Source organism: Dromaius novaehollandiae, chromosome Z (assembly GCF_036370855.1).
Source record: "Dromaius novaehollandiae isolate bDroNov1 chromosome Z, bDroNov1.hap1, whole genome shotgun sequence".
Classification (NCBI taxonomy): domain Eukaryota; kingdom Metazoa; phylum Chordata; class Aves; order Casuariiformes; family Dromaiidae; genus Dromaius; species Dromaius novaehollandiae.
In genome coordinates this window covers 29,228,700-29,247,768 of record NC_088132.1, presented here as the reverse complement: position 1 = coordinate 29,247,768, position 19,069 = coordinate 29,228,700, and the positions used below count along the sequence as shown (strand labels likewise).

Genomic DNA, 19,069 nt, shown 5'->3' with positions numbered 1-19,069 from the left:
AGAATTCTAGGACAAGTAATGACTCTTTTGCAGCTCGTTTTATATCATCAGAGAGGATTAAATTGGGGGGACAGGATAAATTCTCCCTTGTTTATTAAATTGCACACAGAAACTAGGAATTAAGAAAAAGAAAAAAGTGCACAAGTGCACATATTATTCTTGTGTTCGATTGAAACTGCCCAAGAGCTGCTGAGGTCTTTGTCTGGGTTAGTTTTTACGTAATAAAGAAGATATCAAGGAAACGGGTTACTTGGTCATAAATTTGCAGAGGTGCAGAAATGGAAACCCTAATAATAGTGTTTGGTAGTGCAAATGCATCTTTGCAATGTCTTACCTGGCTCTTAGAAGTGAAGAGGAAAAAGGGGGAGAGTTGCCCTGCAACTCACTCACTGGAGGACTTCGGATATGACTGTGGCATGTCAGAAAGGAGGGTGTCCTTTGCTTGGCTTGGCTTGTTTCAGTAGAAAACAAAACTCTTGATCCAGCATGAACAGATTTTCACAGGTGCTTCCGAGTTGACCTTGCTTGCATTCGGTGATTCTGTTATTTACGTGGCATTTTTTCTGTTGCTTGCGTGTAGGGGTTTGTTGTGGGGATTTGGTAGCATTCATATCAGATGTTCAAGCATGGCCTTAAAAAAGTACATCAGCCTTGTATTTTTCTAAATATATCAGGTAGCCATTCCTTTAATTATGTACAGGAATCTCCAAAAGCCTTTGCGTGCAAAAGGGCCACATTACAGGACTTGGTTAAAGGCCATTTTTAAAAACATCTTCATCAAGTGTGGGTTACAGAAATCTGCAGGAAAATATAGCAGAGTCGAGGTAACCAGATGTTGCATTTGAATGGCCTGGAAAAAAAAAAGTGCCTTGTTTTAAACCTCTCATTCTATCCTTGAAAATAAGGTGCTGATTACAGCCTAGGACATTTTGGCTCTCCTGTTTGCACACCTCTGTGGCTGCTGTTTCTGCCCCAGTTGTACGTCTCCGCTCGGGAATGCCCAATGATTGCTGCGTGAGGTCGTGGTGTGATCATCAGAGCCTGGAAGCTTTCAGAAATCGGACTTGATTTCTGCGCTCAGATTTCTGTCGTCTGACAGAACATGTGCCCGTGTTTTCAGCGGTGTTTCAAATAATGTTTTGCCTAATGATGCCTTTTTTTGTCATGTTCTGACAAAGTGCTGAACTGTGACATAAAAATATTTTTTATGTGTGTGAATTGCTGCGAAGTACTTTATGGGTATGGCACTTAAAAAAGGAAAAAGGTTCATTTAACTGGAAAGCTATATGGTAACTGTCTGAAGTTTCAGATGAAATTTTATATTCATTATTCCATGACCCAAATCCATTCTCGTGCTTTGGTGTGGATGGCTGGCAGTTCCTAATTTAATTTATCCATATTCTTTTGCAAGTGAGAATAAGCTTTGAATTTAATATATGCTTTTATGCTACAATATATACTAAGTATATCACAGAATGCAGGAGAAGACATAGATCATTAGATTGCTAATGCTCAAGAGAAACTGGAACATTGTTAGAGAAATTTTGAAAACGTCTATGGATGCTCTCTGTAGAAAACAAAAAGAACAAGTTTTGCCCATCATTTTTTTTGCCATTCTGTCTATTACAAATGCAGACTTAAGGTAGTCAGTGCCACATCAAATATTTCTTTCTATGTATGAATTATCTGGAATTTTTCAGATTTTAGGTAGTTTAAAAGCATAATAGAGAAGTATTTAAAACTATTTCTTCTGAGAGGCAATAACATTCTCTATGTATCAGTTTATTTACTTTTATCAAAACAGAGCCTTTGCTACTATCTGGTGATCAGGTGGAATTTGAAAGCTGGCTGTTTGAACAGCGCAATAACTGAAGTGCATCCTAACCAAAGGTATCTGCGGAGGGTTTACGGATTCCTAGAGCATGCGTTTAGCCTGGAGGCTTTTGTTTGTTCTTTTTGTTTGGTCGGTTTCTATCATCTATCTTTCAAGCAAGAAAATTAGAGCAGCCCTTGATTTTTAGGAAGGCAACTTTGTTTTAGGGTTGAAAAACACAGTACGTGTTCCAGCCTTTGATCACATGCCTCAACAACTCTTAGTATTTTTTGTGATCGCTTAGGTGGAGGAAGCGAAGGACTTGTTAAGTGAATGGATTAGAATGAGAACCTGTAGAAATACGTAGATTTATTGACTGTCCTTCCAGTAACGCCCTCCGTCAGATGAAGATATGAATAGTCTGCTTTCCTTGTTGGCAGTGTTTTAAAATTGGATTACACTTAGGCATTGTTGTTAGTAAGATCTATTTTGATCTTACTATCTGTCTTTGATCTATCTGAGTCACCTAATAGCTGTTGTGCCCCAGTTCTATTTAGTACATCATATGTCTATCTTAAAACAACATGTAACTTGAATTTCACACTTGCGTTTGAATTTTTTTCCTGCTGCCTATGTTCTGAAATGTATTGCAATTTGTTTGTAATTTTCTTTGACGCTCTTAGCATAGTCACAAATAAAAGTTTGCAGAGACTTCTAAGGTTTTTAGCTAGTAAACTTCATGGAGCTATGGCTGCATAAATTTAGACCTGAAGAGAATTTTTTCTGTCAGTCGCACGGAGAGTGACTTTTTGTACTTTTGAATCTTTGCCACAGACCTTGCCTTTTGAGGAAGGTTTTCACTAGGGTGTCCCTAGCATGCCAGTACTCATAACTGCATACAGTATAAAATATCCATGTATGTGTTAATCATTCTGAATAGAAAACAACTCACTCTGTTTCTCTCCAGCCTCAGGACATTTTAAAAAAAAGTTACAGAAGGAAACATTTTGCTGCTACCTTACTGGGAAGAAGGTAGTGCAAGGGGTGAAGCAGGAGGCTGAGTGAGCATGTACAGACAACAGACAAATTAAGTTAACATCATTCAACACTGGCTGTTAATAACAGGAAAACACAGTGCGGAAATATCATGGGGCGGATAAGGCAGCAGATACCCTGCAGGCAAGAAGTAACATATGGGAGAGTAAAGAGACATAGCGAAGGGTACATATATAAGAGATGGAAGGTAGAGGAAGGAAGGAGTAGCGGAGGTAGCTTGCATATACAGAAGGCGGCGTAACAGAGGCCCCTGTTTCCAGGAAAGAGAAATGTGGACAGAAATTAGCAGTTTGCGGCTGGAGGTGAGTGAAGAGAGACGCTCAGGTGACAAGGAACGGAATAGTCACAGAAGCTGCCAAGCTCAGTGGAAGGACTGCACAGCACTGTGTAGATGGCTTAAATGAGAGTGGTGTGGTATTTTATTTTATTTTTTATTTTAATTTAATTTTATTTTTTATTTGTTCAGTGATGGGAGTGAAAGGAAGAGCAACTGTATCTGTCAGAAGTGTCTTAATTGTAAAGATAATACGATCACAAAACCACTGCACTATTTTGTCCTTATCTGTGTAACAGTCTAGTCTTCAAGCACAAATCACTTTTTCTGTAGGGAGCTGTGGGCCTCTCTGGACTGGTGGCCTCAAGGCCATTTCTTCCACTGCACTTTACAGTACGACTTCGGGCAAGTCACAGCACTGTTTTTGCCTCAGTTGCTCTTCCATGAAATGCAGATGATAACAATGTCCAGTTTTCTAAAACACTTTGAAAAATGTGGGAGCTGTTTTGTTAATTTTTGTGTAGCTATGCTGTGCATAATTTAAATTGTTGCCTTCTTAAGGTTAAATACAGCATGGCATTTATTGTTAAGGAAACAATTTGGAGGAACAGTTAAGTATTATTCAGCACATTTGTAATCGCCCACTCCGTGTATTTTCTGTGCTGTAGACACTAGGGTGTTAAGTTTGAATTGTTTCATGGCAGCAAAGAGTGGAGGCTTGCAAAGTAGCTCATGCAGGTTCCACAGCGGAGGGGTCTTGTGCAGGGCTTAGGTGGAAAGAGGGGAAGAAACCCAGAGCCCGACACTGCGACAGAGCAGAGCATCTTTTCCTGCCAAGAATCAACTATTCTAGGCAGACAGCTTTGGCCCACGCAGCACAGCTGGTAATAATATGAAAAATCATGTTACTTAGACCAGAAGAAATGTGAGGGTTCACGAAGGTTCCCTGTATCTGGCATTAGATGAAGGAGAGATGAGACAGTGCTAAGATTGAAGAAAGAAGTAAAGAGTGAAGTTGTTAACTAAACATGATGTGTAGAGCATGCTTCCTTAAGGCTGTTGTTACCTAGTGATGATGCAAGGATGAAAATGTCTTTTTCTGTCATTCATTTGGGCATTTCTTCCTTGTACTGCAGTACTGTTTAGGAACTGAGGATCAGGTCTCTCTTGCTGTGGGCTCTGCACAAAGATGCAATAAGGGTAGTCACTGCCAAAACTGCTTGCGAACTTGGGGACACGAAAAAGCATACACAGTTTTGAAAGTGTGTTGAAATGGCTATCTGTTGTGCCATTATAGCATCAGGTGGAAATATGGTTAATGGTAATAAATTAAATATTGTAAATGTGCAGCTATTAGAGTAGCATGAGTTTTCCTGAGGCAGAACTTAGAGTATTCTTGTCAAGAATCAGTTTGTGAAGGTGCAGGGAGTTTATTGATCCCTGAGGAGTACGTTTCAGTTGCTGCATATTTTAGAGGAGACAAATGTTCAACTCCTTTGTCCTCATCTGAATAGCCAAAAATAGATAAATCCATATGCCTTTTTCTTTGATGCTTTGATTAATCCTTTAAAGCTTATAATCATCAAGTTTAGAATATTCAGAGTAATGTATCAATTCTTTCTCTTTTTCAGAGGGAAACGAAAGGTCAGTTTCTCATAGATCACATCTGCAACTATTACAGCTTGCTGGAAAAAGACTATTTTGGCATTCGATATGTCGACCCTGAGAAGCAGAGGGTATGTATATGAATACTGACTACATTTGTTTTTAAATTGATTTGTTCAACAAGTAGGCAAGATCTAATGCAAAGTTATGTATCTCTAAGCGATTATGCTCTGACTAGAATCCAGAGGTTCCTAAAGCAACTTTATTAAATTCATTTTATCCTCAGCTCATCTATATAGGTTTCAGGTTAATTGATATATTCGAATTTGTATAGTTCTCCTGGTTGCTGAAGATAGAAAAGATCTTTAGTCAAGGCTCAGTGGTAACGTGGTTATTCTAGCTCTAGGCTCTGTCAGTGCACTGGACTCAAGGATTTCTCTTTTTTTCTGTAGAGTGTATTTCTTGGGCGATATTGGCAGGAATCGTATTGAGCTTAACAGCAAAAGATGTTCTGTTCTATTTTTCACAGGGGATATAAATTTGGATATCTCTAATACAGAAACCAGCTATGATTGTCAGGTTGGGAGGGATCTGCAGTTCTCACTGTGAGCATCTTTACATCATATTTGAACAATAAAATTTAATGTGCTTACAGGCCTGTACTCTAGGCATTTGTGTGAATAGTGGTTAGAGTCATCGCTCTTAGGTGAAAGGTGGTCCTGCAGTTTGTCTTCTCTAGGTGACTTGCTGCTGCCAGTCCCCATTTGGGTTTCAAATGAATGTTACTGTTTGAGAGTGGGAAAGGATGGTCAACTCTGGAAGCAGATGTCTTCAGACTGTGAATTGCAAATTCGTTCTTCACTGTGTAGTGAAGTCTCAGAAACTGCTGGTCTCAGAATTTAAGGCTTGAATATGACTTTAAATAGCATGGAGTGTATATACAGCCTTTTAATCTCTGGAAATGAGCACCAGTTTGAAACTGGTGTGATTCAGGAGGAGAAAATCAATTTGACATATATCTTCGCTAGACACAAATTAGCCAACATTTTGGCAAAAATCACTGGAATTAGGACCCTTTGCTCAAGCCTATAGAATTGGAATAGTGTGGCAAAGCTCCAGTAGATCATTTCCATTGCATCTTCCTTTTTAGTAAATTAGCAGTTATTCTGACCAGTGTACTAAATCTTTCATGATCAATAAAATTGAAAGGTAATCACCTAGTAGAAACTGACTGAAATAGGTGGACTGTTGGATTAGACTGTGATTAGATAGGACTTAATGAATGCTTACTTTTGTTGGGTCTGTCTTTGACAGTCATTCAAAAATTGCTACAGAAAAGTTGGTTTACTTAACAGAAATCAAGACATCCTGTTAGTAAAAATTTTAACTTTTCCTGGCAGAATACTATGAAAAAGCTTCATCCTAAAGCTCAAGTTTACACTTGTTTACTAAGGAAAGACAATTCTAGAAAAAAAAGATTGCATGTCCTTTCCCTCAGAAGTATGTTCAGAAGAAGAAAATATTTCCTCTGCAACAAACCCCATCTTAAGGGCTAAAACACAGAGAAATGCTGTAATAAAGAAATACCATGTAGTATGGTTCTTTTGAATCTGTGCTCTTGTTGTAGTTCTCTCCCCTGAGTTTTACCTCCATAACGCATATGAATGCATGAATACCTTCCAACCAAGTACAGGAAGACTGTGAAACTGTTTCAGTCTTTCTCTTATCAACAGGAAGACTCTTCTGATCTGAAAGAGACATACTAACCCACAGTCTCCTGGCACTATAACAGGCAAGTATATTAGGGCCCAAACACTCTAGCTAGGTAAGTTCATCAGCAAGTGACTCATGATCATAGTCATAAAATGCGGCAAGTGTAAGATACAGTGAGTCACAGAGAGGAGGGTCCCATCACAGTAGCTGCCTTACTGGAAAGAGTAAGTCCCATCAAGGAAAAAGGGAGAGATGTTTTCTGTAATATATTCAGATGTGTTACAAAATAGAAACAATAACAAGCAAAGTCAGTAAAGATCTGTAAATGGAATTCACCAGGTGTTTTGTTTGTAAAATAATACATCCATTTGCATTTTTGAAAGAACTTCTTTGTAAAGTTACATCTGGTGGTTTGACTGAGAGCAATTGCTTTGAAGGGAAGTGATAGTTCATTGTAAATCAGTTTAATGGTGAGTGTGACAATATACTTCTGTGCTCTGTAGGCAAAAAAAGAAGTGTAGAGCAATGTATAAAATAAAAATCTCCTGGTCCTGTTTCAGTAGTGATAGTATATCATTGTAGTCAAGATAGCAATAAGCCACCAGCATGATATGGCAATCAAAAAAGTTAGAAGTAGCAGATGAAGTGTTTTCAGGAAAGTATTAATGTCGTTATACAAGACCCTAATGAGATCTCAACTATTCTAATCTCGGCATCCACATTCGTGAAAGATTGATTTAACTGAATCAACAGAAGGAGCATTAGAATGGAGAGCCTGTTTATGAGACTATATTAAGAAGTGTGCAACCAATGTAGTGCAGCAAAGCAAAGGATAAGAGGATATGGTTACCATTTATAGATGCGTCAGAGTATAAACTAGAGAGAAAAATAAATCTTGATGTCAGTGAGGTGGATTCTCATTTAAGCTAATGAGGGCAGTACGTGCTGGAACAGCCGTAACAGGAGCAGTAGGGGCAAAAATTTAACTGTGTTTAAGATGAATTTTTATCGTTTTAAGAAAGGCACTGCATCACACATTAACAGAAACAGCTAGGTACTAGGCTTTATACTCTGAAATCTCTTTCGGAGGATATGTACTAAAAAATAAGAAAACATAATATTTTTTAGAAGGGTTACTAATGATACTGACACAGGTAGCAAAAAAATTCCTGTTGCTATTTTCTTTTGCTTGGAGCTGCGAATGCCTATATTCTAGTTATATTCCACTGCGTAGTCTCTGTCTTTACACAAAAAAGGTTATATCTGTGACTCCAAAGGATACAGCCTAAATTATGCATTTAATCCTGTCTTTTAATGTATTGTTCTTGATTAGCTCTTTGCTAAGCTATATGAAAATAATAATGTGTATATATGTGTGCATAGAGGTACACATATATAAGTATTATGTAAAATTTCTCTTGCTGGCATTTAGTGTACAACTGATGCCTGCCTCCTGTTTATTTGTGTATTTTTTTTTTGTGCAGAAGTTGTTCCAAAAGCTAATTTGCCATCTTTCTGTTCCATAATCATTGAGAGAGCTCATGCAGGCAAAAATACCAGCTTTAGTTCCTCCCAAATATGTGTATTTCAGAGCATCAGACCAAAATGTAACATTTTGACTTAGGAGTATTAAACTACTTGTTTGAGAATTCAAAATATGAGATGTTTCAGTATTTCAGATGTTTCAAATGAAATGTTTCAGTATTTCTGTACAGAACATTCAGAACTTCTGACTCTGTGAAAAATGTTGATAATTGAACTAATTGTCTTAGGTTGAAAGAAAATTTTGAAGTATTCTCAGTGGTGGGAAACAGCTATGATTTTTATAAATTATTTTTCAAGTAAGTCATAAGGTATAGTCTTTTTTTTTTCCCCACCTTTTCTATTGATTCTTTCCTTCTGCATAAGTAAACATGTATGGATATATTTTAGGCATGCCTAAACCTTTTAGAAAATTTCCCAGAGTTTTCCACGTCACACCAAAAAGAAACTCTGGAAGACGTTCATAATGGAATGCAGCATGATTGCTTTCTATCTATCTTTGGATAAACAGGAGGAGAAAAATGACAATGGCCTCAAATACAACTTGAATTTGAAGACTCTAAATTCTACATGATATGTGCTATTTTATCTTCCAGCTTCACGTTTGGATGTTCCTTTGGGGAAATTGAGCCATATGGTAGCTTCACAAATAATACACTTTTGCTAAAAGTATGCTTTTTTACGTGTAACTGTACTATACTGGGAGCAAGTGAATTCTTTGTATTCATATTTTATTAACTGTTGAGGTTTTAACTTGGATTCCTGAGGAAACTAGGCATATCAATCACACTGTCATTCCCCCCAACTCCCTTCTGTAATAACATCTGAAATCAGTTTCAGTGAAATTTGACCGAGGGTAGAGGTCTCAAATATTAAGTTTCTGTAAGGTTTCATGAAAACAGGCTACCACATCGGGGAAAAAATCCTATTAGTCTTTTCACTGAGGGAAACACTGCAGGGCAAACCCAGCCCATAGGGAATCTAGAGAGAGTTGGGAGGGAGATACTGTGAGCACCCAGGAACTTTTATTTGGAGCTTGTCCTTTTTTAAGAAAAAGTGGTTTCAAACAAGAAGCATACCTGGAAGAGGTTTCACTAATTCTGCTACTCAAGGAACAATTTATTGGTAGACTGATTTTTTTTTTTTTTTTTTGACCAGTAGATCTCACAAGAGATCCTAAAATAATTGAAGCCAGTTATTACACTCTCACTCTTGAGGAAATGCAGCATGGCTAATTCTGTGCCAGAAAGCCCAGGTTGACTGAGAGCCTTTTCTCCCATTCTTTGAGCTGGTGGGAGATGGAAATGGGATGAAATAACACTGTTTGGCATCTCTCACTAGAGAGAGGATTCCTTGTTGAGGGAGGCCACCAGTGCTGAGGACAGTGGAGGATTGTGCTGAAGGGACATGGTAGTGTGGTGAAATTCATTCCTGAAATCTCTTCAGGAGGGCATCGTAGCAGAGACTTAAAGATGAAAATACCAGGTTTCTTATAATGATTGGAGTATGGGCTTGTGATTATGCTTTTGGGTTAGAACATACGAGGTGGTAGTTGCACAGAAACACTTTGGAGCTTGAGTAGATTGGAAGCGAAGATGACTTTGTAGGACCCAGAAACATTTGTGAGATCTCAGCTGTTGCTATAGAAATGTTTAAGACTGTAATCACCCTGAAGTATTAAGGTCCTTTTTCATTTGGATATGCCACAGGGTTGTCTGGGAGCAGCGCTGTCTGCGGTAGTTTTAGTTACACACAGCTATGCCTGGCAGTGTGCAAACAAAGCTTTTACATCCCTGAAACTGCAGTGTGAATACACTCCCACTGTGTGGCAGATCCTGAATGGGGTATGAGTACACTGGGATTTCCTGACTTCCCCAGAGCACAGAGCCCGGCTCTGTGCGCTGCTAGAAAGACAACATTGTGCACTGCTGATCTGATAGTCGCCTGCCTGCCCGCCCCAAGAGGACTGTCACAACTCTGCTTCTCTTTGTGCTTTCAAGTTCAGAAGCACTCAAAAAAGGTAGGCCCCCCTACAGACAGATAGTTTTGGCAGGTTAAATATTCATATAGCCTTCATATTAAGGCTGTCATAGAGTCTCTTTGCATTCTCGACTTTGTCATTTACAATGGAACTGGACAGTGTTTGCTTAATCCTATAACAGAAGTAGTTCAGCAGCATCTCAGTATTTACTAACAAAGGAAATTGCAACCTTCTGTTGGTGACTCATGGATTTCTTTATCGTGGAGTAGCAGTTCTGTTTTTAATGGGATATGTACACAAAATGTACAGCCGTATCTCATCAGAGAGACCTCTTGAGAGGGTCAGCAAGTCTGGAGTGCAGCTGATCTCTGTTTTAGCAGCAACAGCTATTTAACACCTGTTCTTCAAAATGCACGCTTGGTCCCATGTGGGTACCGTGAAGGTTGTCAGAAAGAGACAACAGAAAATTTCCTACCTCAGCTTAACAGAGCTATGGGTATGCTTAATGTCTTGTTAGGCTCTGTACAGCTACAGAAGGAGAGCTATTTTGTAGTTCTGCAATCTCTTTGAAGGGGCTGAGCAGAAGTATTACAGACCAAACACCAGACTGACTGAGCCCATAGGCTAATTAAAGTTTTAATGCTTCTTTGTATCTATGAATCTGTCCTCCTTTACAGCATTATCACAAAAATGATGTGCATTTGCACAAAGTCTTGGTGTGACCATGTGTAGTGTGTGCGATTTGGATCATGCTATTTCAAAAAGCTACAGTAGAACTAGAAAAGGAAGAAAGAAAGCTATGAGGATGATATAGAATGTGAATGTGGATAATTCAGCTGGGAAAAGAGGTAATAGAGAAAGAGAAGATATGATATCAAATGGCTTGGAGATGGTGACTAGGGAAAAATTACTAAGAAATTCTTACTACACAACTAAAAGGCACCTAACGAAATTACAAAGCAGTTGATGTAAAGCAAACAAGTACTTTTTTTTTTGAATACTGCGCATAGTTGTATAATTCATTGTTGGAGATACCAGAAAAAATCAGAGAATGTTTTCAAAAAATAAATGTTTAGACAGATTGGTGAAAATCTACAAAGACTAACAAATTGTAATAGAGGCTGTTGCAAAAAGCCCAGTGGATGCAATGGGAATTATTGTTCTTCACTAGTTCTGTTCTTGCAGTCTTTCTCTAAGCATTTGCTTCGGGACACTTTCAGGGACAGAGTACTGAGCTAAATGGATATTTATTTACTTTTGCCAGTAGAGGTGTTTTTATGTAATAAGCAAAATTTGAAATCGATGAACAGTAGTATAAATATACACATTTAATTCAGCATTAATGCTACTAACTGAATTAGTTTATGTGAAGATTACTAACCTTGCAAACCAAATGATTGTGCAGGCTATTTTAATAAGGATCCAGATGATTCTTCCATCAGTTGTGAAGCTGTTGGTTGAGAAAGTTTGGCAGGTCATGCATGCATGAATATACAGAGATTTTAGGGGCGTAGAGGTTATGGATCAGTTGAACTACGTTGACTTACATCACTGGAGGGTCTCTGACTCTTTCAGTGTAAAATGGAATGAGAATTTGGAAATCTGTGTAATAAATCCCAGCCTAGAATTATACCACTGCTGCTTGTGCTCCAGCATGGGGCATTATTTCTGAACCAGGTTAACTTCCCTGACAGCTGATGTACATTGCCTCTCCTGGAATAACATACCACTAACCAGGGCTGTTGCCCTAATTCTGAGAGCAGTAGGGAGGAACAGCTTCTTTACTGCAACAGCATAATGTTAATATCCTTGTTGTACTAAGAGGTTCTTCAAGGCACAAAAAAATGGTGTTAGCCCTTGAGCATAAATAAGGAGACATGCAGCTGCCATTGTCATTTGGCATCTGTTGTGTGGATAGAGAGTGGGCATCCAATTAATTCCCCTCTCTGAACTCTCCGTTAGCCTTGGGTACTGTCACTGTTGTCTGAGTCTGACTTTTGGCAGGCAGTGACCAGGTGGAAGATGCTGCCTTGGGGCTAAAGCAGATTGATTTAGATTTGCTTTTCTTTCAAGAAGAAGGTGAGGAATTTGAGGTATTTATTTTAAAGATTAATATAGGGTTGAGGTTCAAATAAAGTTAACTTTTATTACTCCTCCAGCATGTTTCAGTGCATCTCTGCATTTTCCTGTTCTGTTCTGTTCCTTAAAACAAAAGTCTCCAAAAAAAAAAAAAAATCCTTGCCTGGCCAGAATATTCTTGTGACATCTGCAAATTCTTCTAACTCTGTTTTAATATGTGCACATCTGAGCACTTGACTGACTATTGCTTGCCGAGGGTGATTTCAATATCCATGGTGTTGGGCCACTCATGATTGCCTCTTCATTCTTGCTCCTCTTGCAAACAAGGGGTCTGATTCAAAAGCCTGTTCTGTTGAAGGAGGAGGGAGTTTTTTCACCAAGTTCATTGGGTTTATGGTCAAGTCCCAAGCACCTCATTTTGGCCTAGCAGTGCCTTAGGAGCTTAACTTTCTTTTATGCCAGTCTAATGCAGGAGTCCACAGGAAGAGGAAAAGGAGATTGGAGCACACATCTTTGCACTGCAGAGTGGCTGTGGCTGTTACAATGTGGAGGAAGAGCAGTACAGGGATTATAATTACACTTGACAAAGGCTGTGAGAATACACATGGGACACGGTGTCCTCTTACCTTCTCAGTTTAAAACCCATGCCCCTATGCTATACTGAGACCAAACTCAGTCCTGTCTGAGCTTCTCAGGGAATGACTTCATTTGAAGCAGTTTGTGGGCTGAAGGGTCTTTGATAGAAGCACATCAGCGTTTGCAGAGTTTAGTAATAAGCTTTCTAAGATGGTGCTTTTACCCTTGTGTGGTGTCCTTGCGCCTCCTGAGCTTTTGCTGTGGAAGTTCGTAACACCTCAGCTGCTCGGCATTTGTGGGTAAGCAAGCGCACACCTGGCCTCACTAATGACTACTCAGTGCCACTTAAATGTTGAGCAGAGGTGAGGGCTGTATTTACAAAGTAAAAACTGTTCCAGTTCAAAACACAGCATGCTGTCTCAATGAAGCCTTAGTCAGAGAGACTCGTAATTACTGAAGGGCAGATCCAGAAAGCAATTTTAAGCGTATTTTATATCCAAAATACTTTGCTTACTCACCACTGACACTTCAAGCACCAAAACTCGCTGAATATCTGCATGTTTGCTCTTCAAGGTCTCTAAGTATCTTTAGCTCTGCCTTTAGCTTCTGCCAGGACTTCTGGGCAGGCTGTCTTGATACCCACCTCCCATCCAACCTCTTTGGGCAGAAGAGATTAGAAGTGGTCAGCACTGAACCTGAATCTCCTCACAGGCTCCTCAGTAATACCTAATAGCTGAATTAGGTAGGATCAAAGTCTTCTCCTGTCTGTTACGTCATGACCATACTGCTGGCATGCCCTCAAGGAAGAGGGAGGCTAAGCCTCTGCAGGAATGGCCTCTGATTGCTGTTTTGAGCCATCATGTATAAAGCTAAACTGAGCTGAGGGCACTTGCCATCATCCAGCTAAAGCAAGCTGTATGGACAACAACAGTGTGGAATTCATGAGGCCAAAAAAGCTGTGTAACATGATTTGATTTTTTTTTTTCTTTTTAATTTGCTGGCTTGCACACTTCACTGGAGGGAGAGGAGTTCTGGCTTCTGGCCTTTGCTTCCAGGGTCATTTCTGACTACTTTGCTTGTTTGTTTTATTTGTCTAATGAGGTGTTAGAATTTGAGACACCTAAAGTCTGTTTCTACAAGGTAGCGTGGCGCAGAGTAGAGCAATATTGTAACTGAAGATTTTTAAATACTTCCAAAATTTAGCCTGACAGGCTAACTCAAAATGAGATATTAGAGCTTCCTTTTTCAACTGATTATTTTAATTCAGGAAAATTGTAAAAAAAAAAATTTTTTTTTTTTGATATGTGGAAGAAACATTTTGCACAGTCAAACCCCTTTGGATAGAAAATTGCTGAAGAAACCCTTGGATGAATTTACAGAAACCTTAATCTGGTCCTAGCTATAACAGCTAATTAATCTTGGAATAAATATAGCCTGAATACTCGATAGTACAGACAAGGCACAGTTATTAATTATTAATAGTTAAGGCTGTAAGGCTGAAAGATAAGTACTCAGGGGAAAATCTTTCTTAAAACTCAAACTGAAATACGCAAACAAATATAGGGATGGCTATTTTCAGAGGTACTAGCAACTACTAGGTGTTTATCTTCCACTGACACAGCATTGGGCACCTAATTGCCCTGTCTTTGAAAATCTCCACAAATTATGAAGTAATTGCTCAATTTTCTAGAAGATTCAGCTGAATTGCCTGCGTGTTGGTAACCTTCCACCATCAGAAGGTCACCACAGAAATGTGAGCTTCTAAAAACTGCGTCTTGGTTCCCTGACCTGGCAGGTAAAATCTAGCCTGCCAAATTGTTCTGTTTCTTTTCAGTCCATTTTTAACCCATGAAAGTCGGGTCCCAGTGAAACAAGCATTCGCATCCGGGTATATTAGCTAAATCTGTATTCCTGGGGTTCGATGTGCTGCGTGAGGAATTTGATCCACATGAGCATAGCCTGTTTTATAGGATGCTCAGGGATATGCTTCACTACTTGCTCCATTCACTTCTCAACTCCCTTAACTGAATAAAAAGGATAATTGGATTCGTTGTTCTGGCCAGTTTGCCCTTTTTCGTTATTCATGTGGTGAATTATAAAGGTTTCATATTTGAAAATTTGCTTTTTTGCCTCTGACTTTTTGTTAGAATAGGTGATTGACTTTTTCAAATAACCATAAAACCTGGCCTTGTCTGGGCTGATATTTCAGCCTGGCCTTTTAAAAAGAGGAAAAAAATACCAAACAAAATGTGTTGCGCTTCTGCTAGATGAAAATAGTGGGAAAAACACCTCAACTCTCAGTTGCGTGGGAACAGTACAGCATTGCTGACTGTCCAAGTTGCTCTTTGCTGCCTGCTTCCTCATCTAGGACTATCTAGATCCTGGTGGAGAAAGGGTGAGTGGGGGAATATGGTAGGAAGAAAAACTTGCACACCTGTGTGCCTTGTCGGGGTTCCTATCTGTGAATTCATTCTGGATTATGTAGCTATAAAGTACTGCAAGCACTAGCAACTTTCTTTAATTACCTTACCATTTTATGAACACTCCCCTCCACTCCTTCACTGTTCTTCAGAGCAAAATAAAGCAATATTGTATCTCTGTGATCTGAAAGAGTCAGGCAAGCTAGATATTTCTGGTAAGTCGGTGACGTAGATACTGTTTTTTCAGTTCTATTTCTTTTTTTTTCCCGAAACATCCTGTTCTTTGGTATGAGATACACTGGGGAGAGAGGGAGGAAGACGAAGAAGTGGTGTTTTCTTTGTTTGGTCTGGGTGGGGTGGGGTTTTTTATGTGTGTTTTTCTGTTTGTTGTGTACCAGGGTTCCAAATCAGCCTCGCTGTGATAAGCAAGCTTCAAACAGAAACATGTAGCAGTGCCTATCTCCAGTATTGTCATTAAACATACGCAAGAGTTTCTGAGCAGCCCCGACACAAGCTGCAGATATTTGGAAATGTTCTTGCCAAGGTATTTGTTTTGCAAGAAGGAAAAGAGTTTACAGTTAGAGCTGAATTTGACTGAGTTCTTGAGACACCATGATTTAAAAAATAGTAATTTTCTGTCGCCTATTCACAGTTTCTGGGAAATATCTTCCTCTTGCACTTCTCCATAGTAAAATTACTATATGTTATGAGGCAAAATTGTAGCTGTTGTGAGATGTTTTAAGTATTAAATGTGGTTGTGAAAATGCTAAGGTTTCTTTTTGTGGGAGACTGGAGGATTCATTCAACTGGAGTTGAATGAAAAGGGTTAAAAACGAACGCTTTGGTGCAAGGCCTTTCAATGTTGATTATGCTTATTAAAGCTGAACAGTGTGCTTTTTTACCAGCTGCTTCTGCAGCACAAGTCTCCTTTTAGTGTAGAGATTTTTTGCTTACAGGAAAAATCCTAGTACAAATGCTGCTGGCTGTGGTCAGAAGTGGCACTTGAATATCAGCATGTTCTTCTGTCAATCAAAATATCCTCCTGAACGGTTCAGCTTATTAATAGTGTTAGCAGGAGGTGTGCTAGGGCTCTTCACTGAAATACAAACCTAGTTTTTCTTCATAGAAGCATCTGAGTTTATCTGCCAGGAGAAATAAAACATGAAGATTTTTCTTCCCTTGCAATTCCTTTCCTGCAAAGCTGTAAACTGACTGGTAGCATTCCATACCTCTGTCGTACCTTATGGAAAAGCGCACTCTTCTCTTTCAGATTTCCAGTTCTTAGAAAGATTCTGAGGGTATTAGTTGAGAGTACAGTAATTATACATGCATTAGTTATAAAGACTGTGCAAGACAACATTAGCGAGCAGAGGGTGTAAAAGTTTCTGAATAGTCTGTCTACTTAGTCCAATATGAGGATTCTTCTGGAAAAAATGACTGAAGGTTTAAGACTGAAGTGTCTGCTGCAAACTAATCAGTGGAGCCTGTGTGCTTTAATGTTTGTCTTACTCTGTTGTTTTGACAACGGCTAATAGACAGTGGTTACATCAATTGCGTTTATACAGTGCAATTACAATGATACAATATTACAGCATGGGGATGCTTTTTTCAATTTGTGTGTGCCCCACTGAAACCAAAATCCTTCTTTTTATTTTTGTTTCCATGTACATCTTTCAGCGATGTTACCTGCTGTGTATTAACCTCTGATCTCTGTTCTTTTCCAGCACTGGCTTGAGCCCAACAAGTCCATCTTCAAGCAAATGAAATGTAAGTGTTGATAGCTCATGTCTTTAATCTGGTACCTGGTTTTGAAATGGCTAAAGGTTTTACTCTGCTTTTCTGCACTTGTTCAGAGTGTGCTTCATTTGTTTCCTGCTGCAAAGAGACCTTTCATGTCCTTTTGGGAGCCCTGCAAAATCCACGCTACCTTCATTTCACTGTTGTTTCACAGCTCTGCACATCAGGAGCTTTCCCTTGGGGCTCCAGGTTGGAGCCAGAGGCCAGCTGATGTGTGGAGTGACATGTCTGATAAGAAGACCTGTGTGTTCTGGCTCGGTTTTGTAGTCACATGTAATCAGCCATGGGTAGATTGCAATAAAATCTGGAGCATGGCAATCAACCTCTGGGGCTTTTTGTTTTGTTTTGTTTCCCCCTCCTCACTCTCCACAACCTCCTGGCAATGCCAAGCATTAGTTTTAGATCATGGTTACAGTCGAGTAATCTCAAAGCTATGTAGTAGTTTGTGCTGAGTTTCTGCCACAGACGAGCAGAAAATTATAACTGTTATTTAATTTAAAAAAAGTATCTTTTAATTGTGTTTTTGAAATGTTATGTTATGTCTGGCTCATCTTTTCCATTAAGTGAAGACTGGTTCAGTAAACAAAACTACCTTGATGCTCAGAAGTTTACATCCAGCAGCTGAAGAGAGAGTTCATTTGGCAGTCCCTGAAGACTTGAATTAGGTCATTGAGTGTAGCTTCTTGTTTTATTAAAAGCTGTTGTCAACCTGCATAGTTTGTGACATGAAGGAGAATATCACCCACATGCCTCTTTATATGAAGTTGTTTTGGTTTTTAAGCATGAGTACAAGCTGCCTATTGTGTGGTAGATAGTATATTTATTCTTTTAGAATGTGATAAGGCTAAAGAAATTAGCTAATGAGCAAAAACAATCCTGGGTACTGGCTGGACTACATGGAATGCTTCAAGAAATTCTTCTATTAGTACTGCAATACTACATGTTGCAGGATGTGTTTACATGTACATGTATGCATGCACACATATATTTACATGTTAGATAAGAACTGTTACATTTAGTGTCCAGCTAGCTGGAGTATTCTCCAGTAAAAGTAAGCAAGCTCAAGAAGATCAAGCTAAAACTAAGTAGCTCATCTGCAGTGCTAATGAAGGAAGAAATGGGGGACTAATAATTACATATTACATTACATCAAAAGTAGAACAGTGTTTCCTCAAAGTATCCTCTAATCTGCATTTATAACTTTCCCCTAGTGAAGCATAAGAGCTCATGCTTCTTGTTGCACTTTGCATAGCAACATATTCAGGAACTCTGCCAATAGATGCTCTGAGAGTGTTTTGATTTATTCAGAACAACTCTATCTGCATATAGATGTTGCCCAGATGTGATCAATGGTAGGTACTCCCTAAATTACATGGATGTTGTGATGCGATGGGCTCATCAGAGAACCTGTGTGGCTTTTGTGGTAGCATCCCAATGGGAGCTCTGAGGACTGACAAATAGATTCATAGAAAAAAGCAAAATAAAATGCAGCTAGTACGAGCTTATTTATCACTGTGAAAAGTGATAGGTCTATCCCCTCAATAAAATTAGAGGGCAACAAAGGAGTTTTGTCAGCATCCTTAGATACAGGACACAGAAACAGAGTTAAGTATGTGGTTGGTTTAGTTTTTCATAAGCAAATTCAGTTTAATACCAGTGTAACCTGACTTTTTTTTTTGTCACAGATGCAGGACTTAAGTTCTTAACCCTTTAAGGGGACGAAAACAAGGATATTACCTACAGCATCCATGTAGATTATGAATATATCTTTCTCTCCCATAGGTTTCAAGGACACTTTCTGTTGAAAGCATTTCATATCAGAAACCTCTTGATATATTTTTTTAAAAAGTCCTGCACTCCTGTACTATATTAATATAATACTTTCTAAGCAGTTTCTAAAGTAAGTTTCTAAGTAATTTCTAAAGTAACCTTTCTAACATAAGGTTAATTTGCATTTTGTCTACAGATATTCAGTTTACTATGAAAAGACTCAAGACTCAGAAACTGGCTTATAAATTACCAATACTCATGCAAAAAAGCATCACAATCTCAGGTGATCCAGATGAGGATTGAAATTAATAGTAGGTGGAAAGTATGAAAACAAAAGCAATGAAGTGACTGGTAAACAGAACATATATTACGCGTATATGATTTGTGGGAGACATGGTGACAGAACGTTGCTCACAGCGAGTGTATTAGGTGGAGAGTTTCTT

The 19,069-nt window shown here is 38.9% G+C and overlaps 1 protein-coding gene across 2 annotated transcripts in view; it reads left to right on the top strand.

Moving 5' to 3' along the window:
• The window catches only part of LOC135325145 (FERM domain-containing protein 3-like), a 146,586-nt gene that overhangs the window by 59,674 nt on the left and 67,843 nt on the right, over positions 1-19,069 (top strand). For both annotated transcript variants that reach the window (XM_064502804.1, XM_064502805.1), the window contains 2 exons: positions 4,775-4,879; positions 16,784-16,826. In XM_064502804.1, coding sequence (XP_064358874.1) covers positions 4,775-4,879; positions 16,784-16,826 — 148 coding nt within the window. The remainder of the gene's footprint in view (positions 1-4,774; positions 4,880-16,783; positions 16,827-19,069) is intronic.